We start from the raw sequence: 18,902 nt of genomic DNA on the forward strand, positions 1-18,902 counted from the left end.
GATCTTCCAATTGAAAAAGGTAAGCAAAAAAATGCCAACACCTCGCCTAAAAAATTTAAAAAAAAAAAAAAAAAAAGGGTAAAGGTCACCATTTTTATCTGAAGCTTTTTCCAAATTTCCACCCTTCATTGTATATTGGCTTTTGCTTGTCCCCCATTTTTTTTTCATTATGTGGGCATCTTTTTTTTTTCTGAATTGCTTATTTAAGTTTGGGAAAAGTTACTTTGGAAGTTGTTTTTACTTGTACATAATGCAATACAAATTATTTACTTAAGCTGCCATTTGTTTTTGAAAATCTAGATCAATAGTTTTCTCTCTTAAGTGCACTTTATTACTCATGTTTTTCTTTTTATTCTTTGTATACTCCAGAGATTCACTACGTGCGTGAAAACAAAATTCTGTCATTTCTAACAGTCATAGCCCAGTCAGAAGTGTCATATCAGTCTCAACCTCTAGTTGGTCGGCTCATCCTTTGGTGATCGTTATCTTCATCTTTCTTGAATGAAGTTTTCTTGATATGATTTCTTCGCATAGTTGGAGTCTAGTAGCTAAGAAACATATCCCAAACCAGATTAATCTCTTTTTTTTTTTTTTTTTTTTTTTTTTTTTGTAATAATGTTATTAATGGATCTGTTAATAGTAAGCCTCTTTCTTTCTAATATCTGCATTTCTTAGTCAGGTTTGTAATTTCAAGGATAGTTCTATCTCAGTTCTATCTCCCCCTCTTGCCGTTTGGTGCCAATTTGGATCTTTATTCTGGAGGATGTTTCCACGTTTTTTTAAACTGATTTTTTTACTTTTCATGTGTCAGTTTTTCAGCTCCCAGGAACATCATGCCAGTTACAAGCATTATCTGGTCGGCTAACCTATTTGATAGTCGTACTCTTGATCTTTGTTAAATGAATATGAACTTTCTTAATGTGATTTTCTTTACGTAGCTGGAGTCTGGTAGCCGAGAAACATGCCCAAACCACATTAATCTATTTTTTTGAATGAGGGATCTGTTAATAGTAAGCCTCTTTCTGGTATCTGCGTTTCTTAGTCCATCTTGTAAACGTGTTCCAGCGATAGTTCTTAAACATTTGATTTCAAAGACACCAAGTTTCCTAGTAGTATAGTCCATATTTCACTTACAGATACAATAGGAACCATGAATGCATTATATAGATAGATGTGAGTAATACTCATGTTGATTCTTACTTGTGTATGTTTCAAGGTCTGTAGGCAAAGAAAGAAACAAAAATAGCCATTCAACCATCTATATATATAAAAGGCAAAATGTGTGTGTGTGTGTGCACTTTTTGTGTATGTACGGCAAAGGCTTTTTGGAGGGCGAGCTTGGTCGGGTCACTCCTTCTTAAAACATTTTATATACTGTCTAAATCATAATATCTATGAGTTACAAACGGAGGTCACGTCTATCTTTAATTTGCCCGACTTTGGCGCACTATTTTTGAGTTTTTTTTTTTGATTACTGCATCTTCATTTCACTTTTCAGTATAAAAAAGCGAAACTGAAAATCCGTACCATCAGTTCCCTGGCACTTGTGGCAGGCAAGTCGGCTTTGATTAATGCGGTAAAAACCGTCATATCAGACAATTGCTTTTCAAATAGACACCCTGATTTTTTATCTTGGGTAAACAAATAGCCAAAGTTGGAAAGAAAAGCTGCTTTGCAGCAAAACTTAACTGCCGAATATGTTTGACCTCATAATCATTAAATTCGCGCACCTGTCAACTTTATAAGCCTTAAATTCAAGCAGTTTTTACTTCCTCTCCCCTCGTGGCTGAGCGGGTTAGATGTCACGTTTTTTTTCCCTTTCTTTTCCACCTTCGCGTCAACACTTCGGGTGCAAGCCTACTTTCCTACCAAAACATATTTTTTCTTTTACACCTTCAAACAGCGGGGTTTTTGTTTTTGATCCCCCTCTCCCCCAACACACACACCTACAAACACACGGGCAACGCCGGGTATCCTTGCTAGTCTATAATATGAATCTCACCTGTCTGTTTAAATGTATGTATGTTTGTATATCTGCCTAAAACTTTTGACAGATGCGACCGATTTTCACGAGATCAGTATCATTTGGAAGCTCAACGCTTCAGACGACAAATATCGAAAAATTGGCTAAAAACATTAATTCCTTCATCCTCAACTGAGCACTTTTCTACAGAGAGGGGTCACTTTTTTCACCGATATTTTCAAAAGTCATCCCCTCTTTTCGATTGACTAGCTTTAATTTAAACCTTCGTCACTTCCGGTTTGGTGATAGATACAACAGCAAAGACGTCAGGTTTTTTTTTCACATTCTTTTCCTTCTTTGCAGTATGGGTTCGAGCCTGACTGCTACCATTTTTTTTTTTTTTTTTTCTCAACACACACCTCAAAACACCCGGGCAACGCCAAGCACCCAGGCTAGTTCTTTTCTAATGGAAAGCTTAGGTATAGTGACCATGCATTCAAAATACTGCAGATATAAAACCGACAATAGAAGAGCTATTGTAATATGGATATGAAGTAAATAACTTTATGAAATAATCATTTACTTATGCTTCCGGAATTCAACATAAACAATTTTGTGTATGATATTATTTTTTATTGATATAAAATCTAATCACCAGAAAAAAAATACCATGATTGAAGTGAAGGAATCAACCAGTTGTACATTAAATGCATCTTTATTACTACTTCTGGATTGATGTATAACTGATTCCCTTACTTCAATCATGATGATATTTTTTTAACGCTCAACTTGATGTCAATTCCTTGTGCTGATGAAATTTGATATCGATGAAAATGTTGTCTCAGAAACGATCGTGCACAAAATTGTTTATGTTGATTTCTTGGAGCATATCTAAATGATTATCTTATAAAGTTATTTACCAGGCACACACACACACGTATATATTAGTATTTTTATTTGTGCACCTGCACTCTTATTTAGGCTGATCCTCGCCATTTGTTTGGATAAAAAACAAAAATACTGATTTTGCTGAGAGGCTTATAAAGAAACACGAGGAAGTGACCGGATGACTAGTTATTTTTTAATTGAGAACCTAGTTTTGTGCTGAATTCTGCTCTTTCTTTTAGTTATTTTCTTAATTGTTTTGCTTTTTTTTTTTTTTTTTTTTTTTTTTTTAAAGAACTTTAATGCATTTATCCACTAATAATTTGATTAAGGATGTCATGAATCCAGTCTCATAATGAAATCGGGTGGGGAGTATTTTTCATTAGTAGTCGAATATTATTTTTATTTACCTCTGCTCGATGGGCTTACACACAAGATCAGATGTAGTTTTGATGGAAGTGTTTCTGTGGAATGAACTGGAATTGAATATTTTTAGTCCGTGTCGTTAACCAACTTAGCTGAATTTTGAATTTTGGTGTTAACTTTTGAAATTAAATTTTATTAAACTATGTCCTACTTTATAAAAAGATACATCAAACAAGTCCCACTAAACAAACTAAATTAATGATGTACTCTACTAAATTCAAAACCTCCAACTTAATCATCATAAACAATGCTACCATTCCTCCACAAAACGAATATTATATATAAATTCATTTACCCATCTTGAGAGTCCCTCGCACAAGGAGTACATACATAGGTTACACCACAACAGCCCTTTCCCATCGTCCAGCATACTACCTAAATAATACTAGTGCCATTAAGAATCACATGACAACTGACGGCAGCAACAAAATAAAATCTTCTGAAATATTTGAAAAATGTGTCATTTCAGCAAAATTTTCAATTTGATTTATAATTTTTGAGTAACTTAAACAACATGCAACAAAACCTGCATTTTTTTTTTTTTTTTTTTTTGTGAAGTGTTCAGATACTTGAGGCCACGAGAAGCACTGTCTTAGGCATTTATTAGACTATTCTTAAAAAAAGAAAATAATGTCTATCATGAACATGATTAATGACGCACAAAAGTGCTCAGGGAAAGGGGAATATATACCAAACTAGGATCTTTTCTTCATAAGTTAGACCCAGCATGGCAAAAAACACCCAAACAAACATAAAAGACAAACAAATTAAAAACATTAAAAGATAAAAATGAAAAAGTTTGGTAGCCTTGTGGTTTTTACCCCTGTTGTTTCTATGTCTTTATATTTAGTTTTCACTACTTAATTGATTATAATTATATAGTTTGGGATATTTTTAGAAGTATATTTAATTTTTTTATTAATTGAGTATTTGTTTGTTTCCAAATATTTTCTGTCTTTTATTTTTTACAAAAGGCCCAGAAGCCACTTGAAGATAAGGGTTAAGCAGTGTACAGAAGTCAATGGACAAATATCATAGTAATTGTTAGTAGTGGACATTTTTTTTAGTCAATTGGATTACTTAAAGGGATGGCTCATCCAAAACTTGTTCATGTTGGACTTGAAGACGACCATATTGTGGTCAGTTGGAAAGCAGGAAAATGAAACAGAGTTCCACAGGCGTTCAGTTCTAAGAAAGAAGCTTTGTTAATGGAATTTACGTTTAAGTTTAGACACAAATAAAGAGTGGAGGAAATTATTGATAGTGGCTTCAACTTTTATTTTTATTTTATTTATTTGAGTTTTTTGAATCATTGGTATGTAGGCGATTTAGGAATTTATTTTGATGACTACATTTAGACCCAAATTCTGATCACTTGCTTTGGAGATTTGTTTTTTTTTGCTTTGGGGTATGTGATTATTGTTATTTTTCTAATCAGATTTTAGTGTTTTGATGTGTTATGAACTGGTGTTACCTTTTTAATTTTTCCAGGTCATTTTGGATGTGTTTTTGGTTTGGATTTTTATGGTGTCATATGTATCTGGAAAATGTTGTGCTGTGTTTGTATTTTTTTGTTTTTAAATGAGCTTTAGTGTGCAGTTTCCTGTTTCCAAGTGTATTCAGTCACTACAATGTATACCTTGCCTGTGATTTTTTTTTTGGTGGTTTTATATGCCACATTTGTGGACCTTTTCCTTCTAAAGTGCACTGTTTTTTTTTCTGTTGCATGATAAAAAAACGAATTTTGGTACTTGTGCAGAATTTGAACCAGAAGTAACTAATCATATGCTTGGCTTTACTCGGAACATGACTTCATGCGTTCTGGTTTGACTATAAACTGATGTAAGACGCCGATCAGCCAATCAATGCGTGGCAAAGGAGCAGACGATCTTCTTGGGAAAATATTGGAAAAAGAGAAAATCAATAAATTAGGTTCCTAACAACCTTATACAAGATGTTGATCTTCAATCACTGGATCAACAGTTGCAGACGCTGGAAGATTTCGTTTTTGGTAACATTCCTTTTGTCTCCATCTTAAACCATATATCGGAAAGCTACCCGGTTGGCGAAGTTTCTTCCACATCCACTGTCTCTTCTCAGCCCACACTTTGACACCATCTGATGCGACCATAGAACAGTCTACTTAATAATGTCTTAATTTAATTAAAAAACAAACAAACAAAAAACTGGTTGCTCAGCCCCACCCTATAGAAAAAAAATGTGTTCACAAAAAAAATTAACAAAAAAAAGTTTACTTTACATTAATTACAAATTAAAGCAAAAAAAAAACCCACATTGAAAAAGTGTCTTTTTAAAAAAATTTTTAACAAAAATATGAAAACCACAAAAAAATTGGTCATCTTATTAATTTCGTTCAATTTTGTTTGACAAAAAGAAGATGGTTGATATATATATATATATATATATATATATATATATATATATATATATATATATATATATACAATTTGTTTATTTTTTTTCACTTAAAAAAATTGTTACAAAAATAAAATGGAATTGTTACGGTAGATCGTTGTTTCTTTTTTATTATAAATGTTTTTTTTCTTGTGATTTTATTATACTTAAATGCTTTTGTCATTATTTTCCTTGAGTAGCGTTGTTATGCTTTGATAATCGGTGATAGCCGGCAGTTGACGTCATGTTTCAAGCAAAGCCGAGCGGCCAGTTAGTTATGTCCGGTTCAAATTCTGCACAAATACCGCAATTTTAAATTTATGTACTCAACAACATGTATGTATGTATGTATGTGCGTGTGATGTCTGTGACTGTCTTAAGAATAAGTAAAAGATCTATAAATACGTAATTTTGTTATTGGTTAGATAATTAAGATAAATATATCACAATTTACCTCCAAACTAACCTATCTCTGCCCGTCCTTATTTATCTATTACTGAATGTTTTCTTAGTTTCCCATGCAAATTGATCCTGTTACCTCAATTATTCTACATCTGCTAATTCAAGATCTCCCGTAGCTATACCATCAAAGTGTACTGTTCTGCACGCATCACTCTTTATTGTCCAGATTTAGTCTGCCTCTGAGCTTATCAGATCTAAGATTGTCTTTATTACACTTCTAGATTTAAACCTGTCTCAAGTTACACATCTATTGTATCATTTTCATATCATTTCTCTTCATGCAACGCATTCTCTGAACTCTCACTGGCCAGATTTCACTTCCAGACTCTTTCCTTAGCCGACAGTGGTAATTCTCTACTGGTTAGTAATAGCAAAAGTTTCCTGAACTTACGCCATCCACTTACAATTCTTATATAGATAAATACTTGTATAATCAGGATCAGCGCAAGAGTTAAATTCTCCTTTACTGAATCTAGGACACCCCTTCTCCACCCGCATCTAAATGTCAATTTTCATAAAGTAATATGCATATAATAATATGCATATTATTATATGCATATTATTATATGCTAAGGCATTTCATGTTTGTATGTACGTTTTGTCACCTTTCGCACACATTTAAGCAAAATAGAAAAATGAGATCGTCCGCACTGATGAGATGTTTCTAAGGTAAATAATTCTGACTTTATACATTTTAAAATGAATTGTTCCTATATCAAATTATGTCATTCCATCAACTAAAAATACTACAATGTTAAATATTGATTATTGGTTTGAGCAATAGTTAGCTGATTATTGTTTTTTGGTAAAAATAGAAAATTTATTGTTTTAAAAAGAATTAAATTGCTATCTTTTTGGGTAAAGAGACATACTTGTTATTTATTTATTTAAAGAATATTTAGTTGATACTAGCGGGGGTGCCCGGTGTTGCCTGGATGTGTGAAGGTGGTGTAGTAAGGAACCCTGAAAAAAAGTGGTAGTAGTGGAGGGGGGGGGGTCAAAACAACAGTAGGCAGCTCGGGTGGAAAGAGGTGTTATTAGAAAAAAAAGTGGTAGTAGGCATGCAGGCTCGAACCCATAATGCGAAGGAGAGAAAAAGGTTAAAAAAAAAAGTGACATCTTAGCCGATGTCTCCATGGTGCAACCGGAAGTCGCAAGCGTTGAAATTAAGTGTAGTCAATCCAATCGAAACGATGACTTTGCGAAAATGTCGAATGAAAAACCGACCCCTCTTTGTAAAAACTGTCTAGTTGAAGGTGAAGGAATTAATGTTTTTAGCCAATTTTTTGATATTTGACATTCGAAAGATCAAGCTTGAAAATGATACCAATCAAGTCAGGATCCGTTGTGTGTGTCGAAAGTTTTTGGTAGACACACACGCACATTTTGCCTTTTATATAATAGACTAAGCAGGGGGTACCCGGCGTTGCCCGGGCATTTGGATGTGTGTGTGGTTTTGGGTAAATCAAAACTCAGCGGGGGGTAAAATAAAAAAAAAATTTTGGTAGGTAAGAATGAGGATCGACCTCGAACCCATGAGGCCACGTTGGAAATTCAAGTGTGAAAAAAAAACATGCGATGTTAACCATTGGGCCACCGTGAAATACTAACGGAAACATGTTTGAATTTATTTATTTAAGTATTAAAAACAGAATTGACATGTGTCCGCGATAAAAGTTAACTCTGCTGCTTCTATTTGACCTCATTAATGAGGTCAAATAGAAGTCACGGAGTTAACTTTTGCTGCGGGGCAGCGTTTGGGTTTGTTTACCCAACTTTGACTGGCTTTTTACCCCCAAGATGTTGGGGAGGGGGAAACCAGCTCCCCATTGTCCAGATTGAACAGCAATTGTCTGATATAAGGAGTTTGGCCCCACATTGATACAAAGTTGATTGCTTCTGGACGTTTCCCGGTGTGATTGCCAGGAACAGTGCCTTAGCTTTGAATTAGTTTCACTTTTTATATGAAAACCTGAATGAACACAAGATGGGCTGAAATAGCAATAATTTTGTAAAAATCGACGTAAATAAATCTAGAGGCGACCCGCATTCCCAAATCCTAGATATTACTATCTAGGGGGTATATAAACAGTTCTAAGCGATAGTAACCCCCCCCCTCCCTGGGAGCGTCGGCAAAAAAAGCCTTTGCGAGACATACATAAAATGATCACACGCATTTTGCCTTTTATATATATATATATAGATTACAATTATTTTGATGGAAGAAGTTATGTTTTTGTTAATAGAATTCGTTCTGATAGACAAGATTTTAAAAGGAATATTATTATTAACAGTCAGTTTATACAGATGTAGAAAACGCCATGGAATTTTTATGTAACGTGACCATTACGCTCGAACTGTATTCATTACACTTCTAACCTCTCTCTCAGACTCTCACACCATCTAGCACTGTCGAAAAAGAACAAACAAACAAAAATAAATCCAGGTCGGCATTGTTTTGTTTTGTTTTTTTTAAACTCGTTGTTTATTACCATTTTGATTTCTCCCCGTGAGGACACAGCTTAAATGTCTCTTGCTGCCACATGTTCATCTAACCTGTTTTTTTCTTCTTTTGACCACATGCCAGCCACAGCCGGCCCATTCTCGTCTTCATTTTACACGTCTATCTCCTTCGGCGGTGACTTTGTTTCTCCTTGACCACATGGTGTCCATTTTTTCCTTTTTCTTTTCATGCCAACTTGTGCATACTTCCTAATTTGCATACACATTCAAATACTGCTCCTGCTGATAATACAATCGCTTGCCATCCATCCTTTGGCTCCTATTTGGCTAATATTTTTCCATGTGCTCATACGTGCTCTGTTACATTTAAAGTTCTACTACTAAAGTAATATTCATATGAAATATATAACATTTTTACCTGATCATGGCTGATGGAATGAGAACAATTAATTCCTTTACACCACATTCTGATTCGATTTAGCTTGGTGCTCCACATACGAAAAAAACAGCCTATCATGCCTTGACAGAGTACAAAATAGACTTCGTGGCTTAGTGGGGGATGCCCTTTTCTCTACCCTGCAACCCCTCTCTCACAGAAGAGACGTTGCGAGCCTATCCTTGTTTTATCGTTATTTTCATGGCAGGTGCTCGTCTGAACTCCAATCCCTGGTCCCCCTTCGCCAATCTTTCACGAAAAACACCCGTCTAGCTGAATCCACTGTGAAAAATTTCCCCCACTCTATATCTGTGCCTAAATCAAAACGCGGATTCCATGAACAAAGCTTCGTTCTTAGAACTGCACGCCTGTGGAACTCTGTTCCGTCTGCCTGCTTCCCTCCGGACTACAACTTGGATGTCTTCAAGTCTAATGTTAACAAATTCCTAATGAACCGCCCCCTTAAGTTAGCACTCCATCAAATCTCCACACTAACGTAATGTACTTGCAATAACCCTTATCCCTGAGTGGCTTCCGGGCCTTGATAAGTGGTGATCACTGTGTAAAAAAAAAAAAAAAAAAAAAAAAAGACACTTAGTAACAGTTTTAGACAAGGTATTCATACACGGAATTGCAAAAGGAAGTCTTGAAAATTCATCTATTGCAACAAATAGCTATTTAATAATTTTTATTTTGTTTGATAATGACTCTCTGAAAAGAGATTGGATTCACTCTCATTGAAATCTCCCTCAATCCCTGCTCCAAACCAGGAGGTTCAAAGATCAAGGGTTTTCCTAAGGATATTGGTGGTACCAACAATATCAGAGGACTGAAGACCGCCCAACACATCAGGGATTCCTATATTTTTTTTTTTCCAAATATCCTTCCAAACGACTTGATATCACACAGAGAGCACCTATTACCATTGGGAATAATATATATATATATATTAATACTGTAATACCTTTTAACGTACATACGTATGTGTTTCACTGTTTCCGGATTATAAACTATTCCATCAGGAGATCCTATTTATTAAATAAGGGGGTAGAAGATGATAACATAGTACGAACAATAAATTAGGATATAGATATGGTTTTATTATTTTATCACCTTCTATCATCTTTTTAGTAAATAGGATCTCCCGATCACAAAAAATGCAATGTAAAAAAAAAAAAAAAGTTAAATCAAAAAGAATTTTGTCGGTTTTGGGCTGTAGCTGAAACTAAAATATACTTTCTTGATATTCTGACTAGGATCCAAGGGTAGTATCTATTCTGTTTAAAGATAGTATAATGACGTCATGGGGTTTCCGTTCATGCCGGGCGTCTATACAATGGAAATATTTTACAGACTCATAAGGATATTGGAGATACACCGTAATAAACAGATATATTCTAACACTACATTAATCAGGTTACTTAGATAAATACTTTTACAGTTTTAACAAAAGAGCTACAATAATATTGCAGGGTCTCCATTCACGCTGAACGTCCACAGAATGCTCAGCAGCAATATATTACATATGAAAAATGCTGTTGTGGAATTTTCACATGTTCCACTAGTAGTAGTAGTAGTAGCAGTAATAATAATATTAATTATTATTATAGATTTCTGTGAGACTACCACAAAATACACCCCAAAATTCTTTCTGGCTTTCAAGTCCATATTGATTGGAGATTTTCTTTTTTGAAAAGGAGGTATACCTCTAAAACTTAAAATATGGTACCATACTATACCATCCTGATTTGATACACAACATTCGTAAATGAATACGTAATTGAAAATTATTGAATTCTTCAATATTGTCATTTGATCTTTTTTTACTTTTGTGTCAAACGGTGGTAGCAACCAAATTACATTGGCACTGCCTCAAAAGAAAATTTAATTTCTTTACACACTACAAACAAATGCTTAAAGCAAACTAAAGTATCCTTCTAAATAGGTATTTGCTGTGCGCAGATGTAAAGACCTTTGAAATCAGCACGCCTCACTCGAGAGGCTGAGCAGCTTTGATCAGTTTTGCCTTTAGGTAAAAAAAGAGAATCGTGCTTTCAATTCGGCACAGATTTTGCAAGATAAAGAAGAATCCTTCACTTTTCCTGTGAAGAAGGACATATTTTAAATCTGGGTGACTAAATAATATAGTTTCTTAATCGATGGGAAAAGCTGACATTACTTTTATGCAGAACTTAATGTATCGTGGTGTAGCATGCAAGTTAGTAGCGAATATCATAAAATGTTTCTAATCTTTTTTAGATGAGTATCGATAAGTTGTATTACGTAGAATATTTGGACTACTGTTTTCATCTTGATTGTTTTTCTTACACTGTTTCAACCAATGTAACCTCCAATTTTCTTCAGGAGTATCTTGTCGAACAAGGAATCTTTCTGTTGAACGTGGGAATCTGTACAGAATTACGAGGACTCCTGGTGGGACGGATAAAATAATAATTAAAATTCACTTCTGGTGGTTGAAGGTTCAATCTTCAGCTCGGGCAATACTAAGAATACAATCACAAATTACTTCATACTTTTACTCGGTCATAACTGATGAAATGAGCGCATGCTATCGCAGTTGATTAAATAAAAGGTTCCATTTTAAATCCTGTACAGATTTCAGAGTTTTTAACAAGTATTTTTAACAATTTTGAAAATGAGTATCACAAAACCAGCATTGCTTCATCACAATGACAGGAAAACTTCAACCAGAACTAGCTCCCATACTTACCAAGCTGTTTAAACGTTGCCTTGAGGAGAAATGCATCCCAACACCTTGGAAAACTTCATCAATCAGTCCTGTATTTAAAATTTCCAGTGATCGATCATCTCCCTCTCAGTACAGATCAATCAGTCTCCTGTGCATCATGAGTAAGTTGCTGGAAACTGTGTTAAGCAGAAGTGGTTAACCATCTCGGCCAAAATAACCTGCTCAGTTCCATTCTGTGAGATCTACAACTGTTATATCACAGAGGATTAGCAAATCACTTGAGGGAGGCTTTGTCTCTAGAGCAATATCTTTTGACATATCAAAGGCTTTTGATAGAGTGTGGCATAAAGGTCTGCTTCACAAGATCACCAGCTATGGAATAGCTGAGAATGTCCTCTCAGTTATTCAATCTTTTCTCTCTGATCAGCTTATAAGAGTAGTCATTGATGAGCAGAAATCAGAAACTCACTGTATTAATGTTGGTGTCTCTCAGGGTTTCATCCTGGGTCCAACCCTGTTGCTGATCTTCATAAATGATCTTTCAAATCACATTCGTTAGTCATTCATAGGCATTTATGCAGATGGCACAACAATCTATGTCGACACATCAAAGGCCAGCAATGACAAAGATCTTTCTGATTCTCTTTCTTCTGATATTGAGAACTTGATATAATGGAGAAAAGGGTAGTTCGTTAATTTTGATGCATCGAAAACCAAGTTTCTCTCCTTTCATCATAATCGCTGTGATTCCCACCACACTCCAATTGAAATGAATGGCTCTAGGTCCATGCCTTGACAAGCTTCTTGGACTGACCTTCATTCCTGATCTGAAATGGAACATGGACATCAAATCCGTTGCTAAGATTGCTGGATGGTTGAATCACTCTACCACTTCAGTAAGTATCTCACTCCTGATATGATCTTCTATCTGTATAAGAGCCAGGTGCACCCTACAATGGAGTACTGTTGCCACATCTGGACAGAAGCTGCTTGGCACACCCTATCCTGCCTTGATAGAGTTCAAAACCAGCTTTGACACCTAGTAGGTGATGCCCTTTTCTCTTCCCTGCGACCTCTTTCCCATAGAAGAGACATCGTGAGCTTGTCTCTGCTCTATCGCTATTTTCATGGTAAGTGCTCGTCTGAACTCTAATCTATGATCCTCCCTTGCCAAACTTTCACAAAAACACTCTACTAGCTAAAACCACTATATATGAGTTTCCCCACTCTATATCTGTGTTTAAATCTAAACGCAAATTCCATGAACAAAGCTTCTTTCCTAGAACTGCTTGCCTTTGGAACACTGTTCCTCTGGCATGCTTCCCGGCTAAATACAACATGGTAACCTTCAAATCCAATGGAAACAAGTTTTTGTTAAGTCGTTTTCATAAATAATTAAATTCCACCCAATTTATATCATTAACGATTACTTCATTACCACCTTACATTCATTAGCCCTTATCCTTGAGTGGCCTTCGGACCTTGATAAGTGGTAACCCACCCACCCCCAGTAAAAAAAAAGTCAAATGGGTTGTATAATCTTGTGACTGAGTGACATTCAAGCCTTGATAAATGATGCCCCCCCCCCCAGTAAAACAAAAAAAAAGTCAAGGGGATTGTATGATCTTGTGATTTTCCCCAAATGTAGCAGCAATTGTGTGAATATCATGGAATTCAGTATTGTATTGGGCATGTCCAAACGCCCTAACAGTTTCACTGGCTTCTTTAGTAAATACTGTCGGGTCATGTTAGACTGAAGTCTGTTTAGTTTTGAACAAATTCCTATCAATATTATACAGCAATAACGTTTAGTTTTACTCAGCTTGTCTGGCATATGAATAAAGCATTTCTTTTCTTTATAAAATACTTGTTCAAAAAGATATTACAATCACACTTATACATAGTAGTCTTATATAAGTTAATGAATATTATCAGACAAATACTTTCCAAAGCAATGCAGTTTGTTGGCAGTCAAAGTTTATGAATGTAATTTTTCAGTGCCGGTATTCTCTCATCAAAAGAGGATGATAAAAATCCCCAGTTGAGAAACAGCACAGATATTATATCTTGATTCCAGTATAAAGGTTGGCAAGTTTAATTGTTTCTTTAAAATATTTGAGAAAATAAGTAAAATAAAAAAAAAAATTAAAGTAATTTCTTAGTTTACAGTTATCGTATGGATATGTGTAAAGTATTTCTCTAAATATTTAAACTATTCATTTCTCCTTCTCCGGCCATGTGTGACTTTTTTTCTCTTCTGTGATATTACCCACGTGTCTCGAACATGTTTCTCTCGTCACGTTTCGAACCTTCAAACACTTCTCTTTTTTTGAATACGCCTCGAATACCTCTGCTTCTCCGAACATGTCCTTTTCATTGTCTCTGCTGTGATGTCACATCGTGCAACCGGCTTGGTCATTTGCTTATGTTATATGCTGCTAACAGTGCCAGCAGCTCTGCTACATATGTTATTAACGTAAAAAAAAAAAAATAATAAAAAAGATCTTATTTTTTAATCGAAATTATAATTTATGTATTTAGAACAGTTACCCAGTCTTGTTCGGTAAGTATTGATAACAAAATAAAAAAATTAAAAAGGATGTAAAATTATTCTTGTAAAACTTCCTCTCACTCATCTCATCTCTCCCTCCATGTGATGTACCTTAAACAGACAACACCAAACCAAATGCAGAATTCTTGAACACGTTTCATTGGTTGCCTATAACTAGCCGAAAAAGAATGTATGTCCGTGAGTAATTTCTGTAGGAAATTATAAGTTCAGTGTAATACAGAGCAAGAATAAAAATTTAAAAGAAAGAACTGAACCCAACATTTTGGCTATTTCATGTTATAATTAGGGCTGTGACAACAGAATATTCTTTTCATTGTTTTGACTCTCGAGTATATATCCGACATAGACACAGTTAATCAACCGAGAACCACATCACTCTATATAAAAGCATATAAGATATCAACGGATATACACTGGAGTCAAAACAAGGAAAAGAATATGCTGTTGTCCTAGCCCTAGTTATAATCTATTTCACTCCACCATGGTCGGCTTCAATGGCTAGTGTGAGTTGAAGAATGAGAGCTTATACCATCTTGGTGTTGCTTAGGGGGATGGGAGAGAGAATTAGGACCGAGGTATTTACCATTCTTTCCCGGTTTCATCCTTGGGGTTAGTTCACTGTCTTTGACTCGGGTGAGATTCTAACCTCCTCCTACGAGTTGAGAGTTTTGACCCAGTTATCCTGGAGCTCAGAATCTGAGACAGGAGTGGTACTATTAAACTGAACAGCCTTTTGTGCTCCAGAATTTATTTTTCTACATAGTAACCATCATTTTCAATGCATTTTTGCTAGTTTCTTTTAATGTTGTGTCCGTAAAAGTTTAGAGCATGCTTTGTCATTCATGCCTTGTGATTCTGAAATCAACGTGCTCAGCTTTTAACTGTGTTGACATCAACTGCATCAGCTTTGTAAACGTCCAACAGATGTTTGTGAATGTTGATTGCTTCTATTTTTTCTCCATGGATGAGTCCTGGATATAACCTTAAACTATATCCAATGGTAAGGCCCCAGCTTGCGGGCTTTGGGGAGTGTAGAGCCACTCTTTAATTGCCATTGCTTCCAGGTCCACTCTGACCCAGAGTGGTAGTACCTGTTAGGGTCCCAACTATGGGTTGAATAGAAACCAACTTGAAAAAAACAAATATATTCTATTAAAAATTTTTTTCGTCAAAATAACTGGATTCGGCATTAAATAATCTGAAAAGGGTTGATATGCCGAAAAACAAAAACAACCAAAAACAACCAACCTTCTCCATGGAGAAATTCAGTGACACATCTATTCTTTTGATGCACGTCCATGCTTTTTTATAGAGTTTCACACCGTCAGCAACTGCAACAGAGAAATAAAACTTTCAGATCATGAATGCATAAGTTCAGTCATCACAATAATGTAATTTGAAATCCCCTTTGAGTCATTCAGATGAAATGAAAAATAGGAGGCATTACCTTTGGAACATGTCTTGTACCTGTCTGATCTTGATGGGATGAAATAAATTATGATGTGAAATGGCTAAAATGTTGGTATGAGTTTCTTCATTTAACTTATCTACATATATTAGTGTTGAGACGATTACTTGGAATCGGGAATCTGAAAAATCGGAGCTTTTTGGAGTATTGGAATCGGGGAAAATTTGTACAAATTTTCTGATGCCAAAAACGATTTTTTTAAATTATGTTTCATCATTTGATTTTGCTTAAAACAAAATTTTATTTGTGCATGTTATGTTTTAGAATCTGTTAATATTAAATAAAAATGCGACTTTTAGTTCATGACCATACAAATAATTTGTATGGAAAACTGTATATAAACTGATATAAAATATGAAATGATAATTTAGATAGGATTTAAAAAAAATGATTAGCCTTAGAAATTAAAAATTGATATTTCTTAGAATAAAGAGGAATTTAATAAAAATAATTTCAATATTATTGTTGGGACTACAAATTACGATATGGTGGTAATAATAAAATAATGAATATCTATTGATTTTAAACTACCAGTAAAGCTAAAATCTAAAGATCTGCATCTCCCCACAAGTGTGCTTTTACGTTTAAGAAAATTTAACATGTGTTTTTACGGTAATATGGGTAAAAAAAATAACAACTTAATAGTTAAATATTTAAAGATTTTAAAGAATCAGAATTGGTAATCATACAAGGATCAGGGATTTAGCATGGAATCCGTAATTGTATCAGAATCTGGAAAAATATTGGTATCGTCCCATCACTTATCTCATTGGTAAAATATCAAAGTAGAGAAGATTAGCCCATATAAACTAATCACTGTAATGTTGGCACATTGAGTATTAATCCGATTTTTGATACTTCAAATAAATAAGCCAAATATTTTCAGATTAAAATAATACTTATATTTTTTTTTTTTTTTTTTTTTTTTTTTTTTTTTTTTTTTTTTTTTAGAACAGTATAAGGTGGGGAACATCTCCCACTGATATCTTGATTAAATTTGCTCATAATGAAAAAAATTGATGCTATCTTAGTCATCGCTCATGAAATAAGGAAATGACGATTCAAAGTTTACAGTGGATATTTTTGTCATCCTAAGATCTCCTATTCGAATTGAGTTGTACAACTTCTCAACAAAAAGACCTTTTTTATGAGCTCAACATTTACCATTCTGTATAATTTGGAGAATACTTTTGATGTGGTTTGAAGGTATAAAAGAACATGTTAATCGGAAGGGAGCGCATTCTATTGAAAAACTTTTTTTTTTTTAATTAGGGGTATGAATATTCTCTTGCCCTCCTGCAAAAAAGCGTGTGCCACACAGTTTGTTTAACGTGGGTAATCTAGCTCCCATGAGTGGCACTCTGGAAGATTATAAAAATAGCCTAATACAGTTCCACCAATCTTCTCTAGCACTTGCAATACATAAATGCCCCCATTTCAAAAGAAGGGGTAATGCCTGGGAGAATAACATACTAAATTCGAGCAGGACCACTCTCATTTTCTTTTTTTTAATTAAATTTTTTTTTTTTTTTTTTTACCATTTTTAGAATTCTTTCTTTCTAGAAAGATATTGGATGCTTAGGGAATGGACCGTGTGAAGGTTGTCAACATCCCTAAGTGAAAGTGTTTCTGTGGAATGAGCTGGGTTTGAACTTGAAACCTGTCAAAAGCAGAAATTTAAATATGTTTAAATCTGCCTTGAAGAGAATTAAAAAAAGACGACCTTATCCATCTCACGATCAAGTAAACTAAAATCAATTGTTTAAGATTATATATTTCAGAAAACTTTCTGGTATTGAAAGAAACATTACAATGTAGCTTTCATGTAAGTTGAATTGTGTTGGCAGGCTTATTCTGAGCTATATGATTGGGATTTTCCCATCGGAGTCTTAATGATTTGCTTCCATATGAACTGTGAAATTAGTGAGATAGCTGAGACTCTATTGACCAGAAACGAACTGAATGGTTGTTAATGAAAATATGCAACAATCAGAATCATTAGCATTGATTTTCTCTTGCAAGGAACAACCTCTGTGAAGTGATTGAGTCATACTATAACTAATCAGCCTCCTGGCCGTATTAATTTCAACCAATCCTTGAAGGACTACTTTCAGACCTCATGGAATTTGAGCAACCAACTCGGAGAACTTCTCAGTGCCTACAAATGAAGATATCATCGCTCCATCATCGGCGTTGAGCAAAGCTATCTTCACTGAAGATATATTGCTATAAAAATATTCAGCGACGGAACTTTCTTACTTTCTTCAATCATCCATCACTTTCTTCTTCTTTTTCTTCACTCCAATCACTCAAGAATCACAGAATTCCATAGATAATAAGGAAAGACTTTAATAAGTCGTTCCTTATTATATGAAACCAAGAACAAGATCAAAGTTTACTCACAAATGGATAAAAAATAATGTCTGACCTACAAACAATGGCATAGGTCACTCAAATATCTATATCGTTGTTGTTTATAAAAGGACATAGTTTCACTTTGACAACCCTTTTTCTATAAAATTCTTATAGAAGATCAGAAGGTTGTATGTTCAGATAATGTCAGGTATCACCATTCTTATAATAACCTACCTTAGCATGAACTGAAATAAAATTTCTAAAGTATTTTGTATGACAAGAAATAAAATATTTTGTATGACAAGAAATAGAATATTTTGTATGACAAGAAATAGAATATTTTGTATGACAAGAAATAGAATATTTTGTATGACAAGAAATAGAGTATTTTGTATGACAAGAAATAGAATATTTTGTATGACAAGAAATAGAATATTTTGTATGACAAGAAATAGAGTATTTTGTATGACAAGAAATAGAGTATTTTGTATGACAAGAAATAAAGTATTTTGTATGACAAGAAATAAAATATTTTGCATAACAACAAATAAAAGGAAAACAAAACCGTTTTGCAAAGAACAACAATATTTTTTTGAGTAACCTACACCGTTGGATGTTGATATCCGTGAATTTAAAGAATGAAGAAAGGAATAAAACAGTGAAGGAAGTAATGAAGTCAGAAAGTTTGGTTGGCTGCCGAAAGTCTTGGAACAATGAAGATAGCTTTGCTCAGTGATAGGCAGAAAT

At 34.4% G+C, this 18,902-nt stretch overlaps 1 protein-coding gene across 2 annotated transcripts in view; it reads left to right on the top strand.

Moving 5' to 3' along the window:
• Window positions 1-18,902, top strand: part of LOC145287946 (transmembrane protein 65-like) — a 192,694-nt gene that overhangs the window by 118,932 nt on the left and 54,860 nt on the right. The window contains exon 2 of one of the 2 annotated variants that reach the window (XM_080135903.1): window positions 2-19. The exons of the other annotated variant lie outside the window; for it this stretch is intronic. Within the exon in view, the coding sequence (XP_079992029.1) occupies window positions 2-19 (18 nt within the window). The remainder of the gene's footprint in view (window position 1; window positions 20-18,902) is intronic. 2 annotated transcript variants of the gene reach the window in all.

The sequence above is a fragment of the Euprymna scolopes genome, chromosome 11 (genome assembly GCF_053919585.1).
Source record: "Euprymna scolopes isolate OS-2025 chromosome 11, ASM5391958v1, whole genome shotgun sequence".
Lineage (NCBI taxonomy): Eukaryota > Metazoa > Mollusca > Cephalopoda > Sepiida > Sepiolidae > Euprymna > Euprymna scolopes.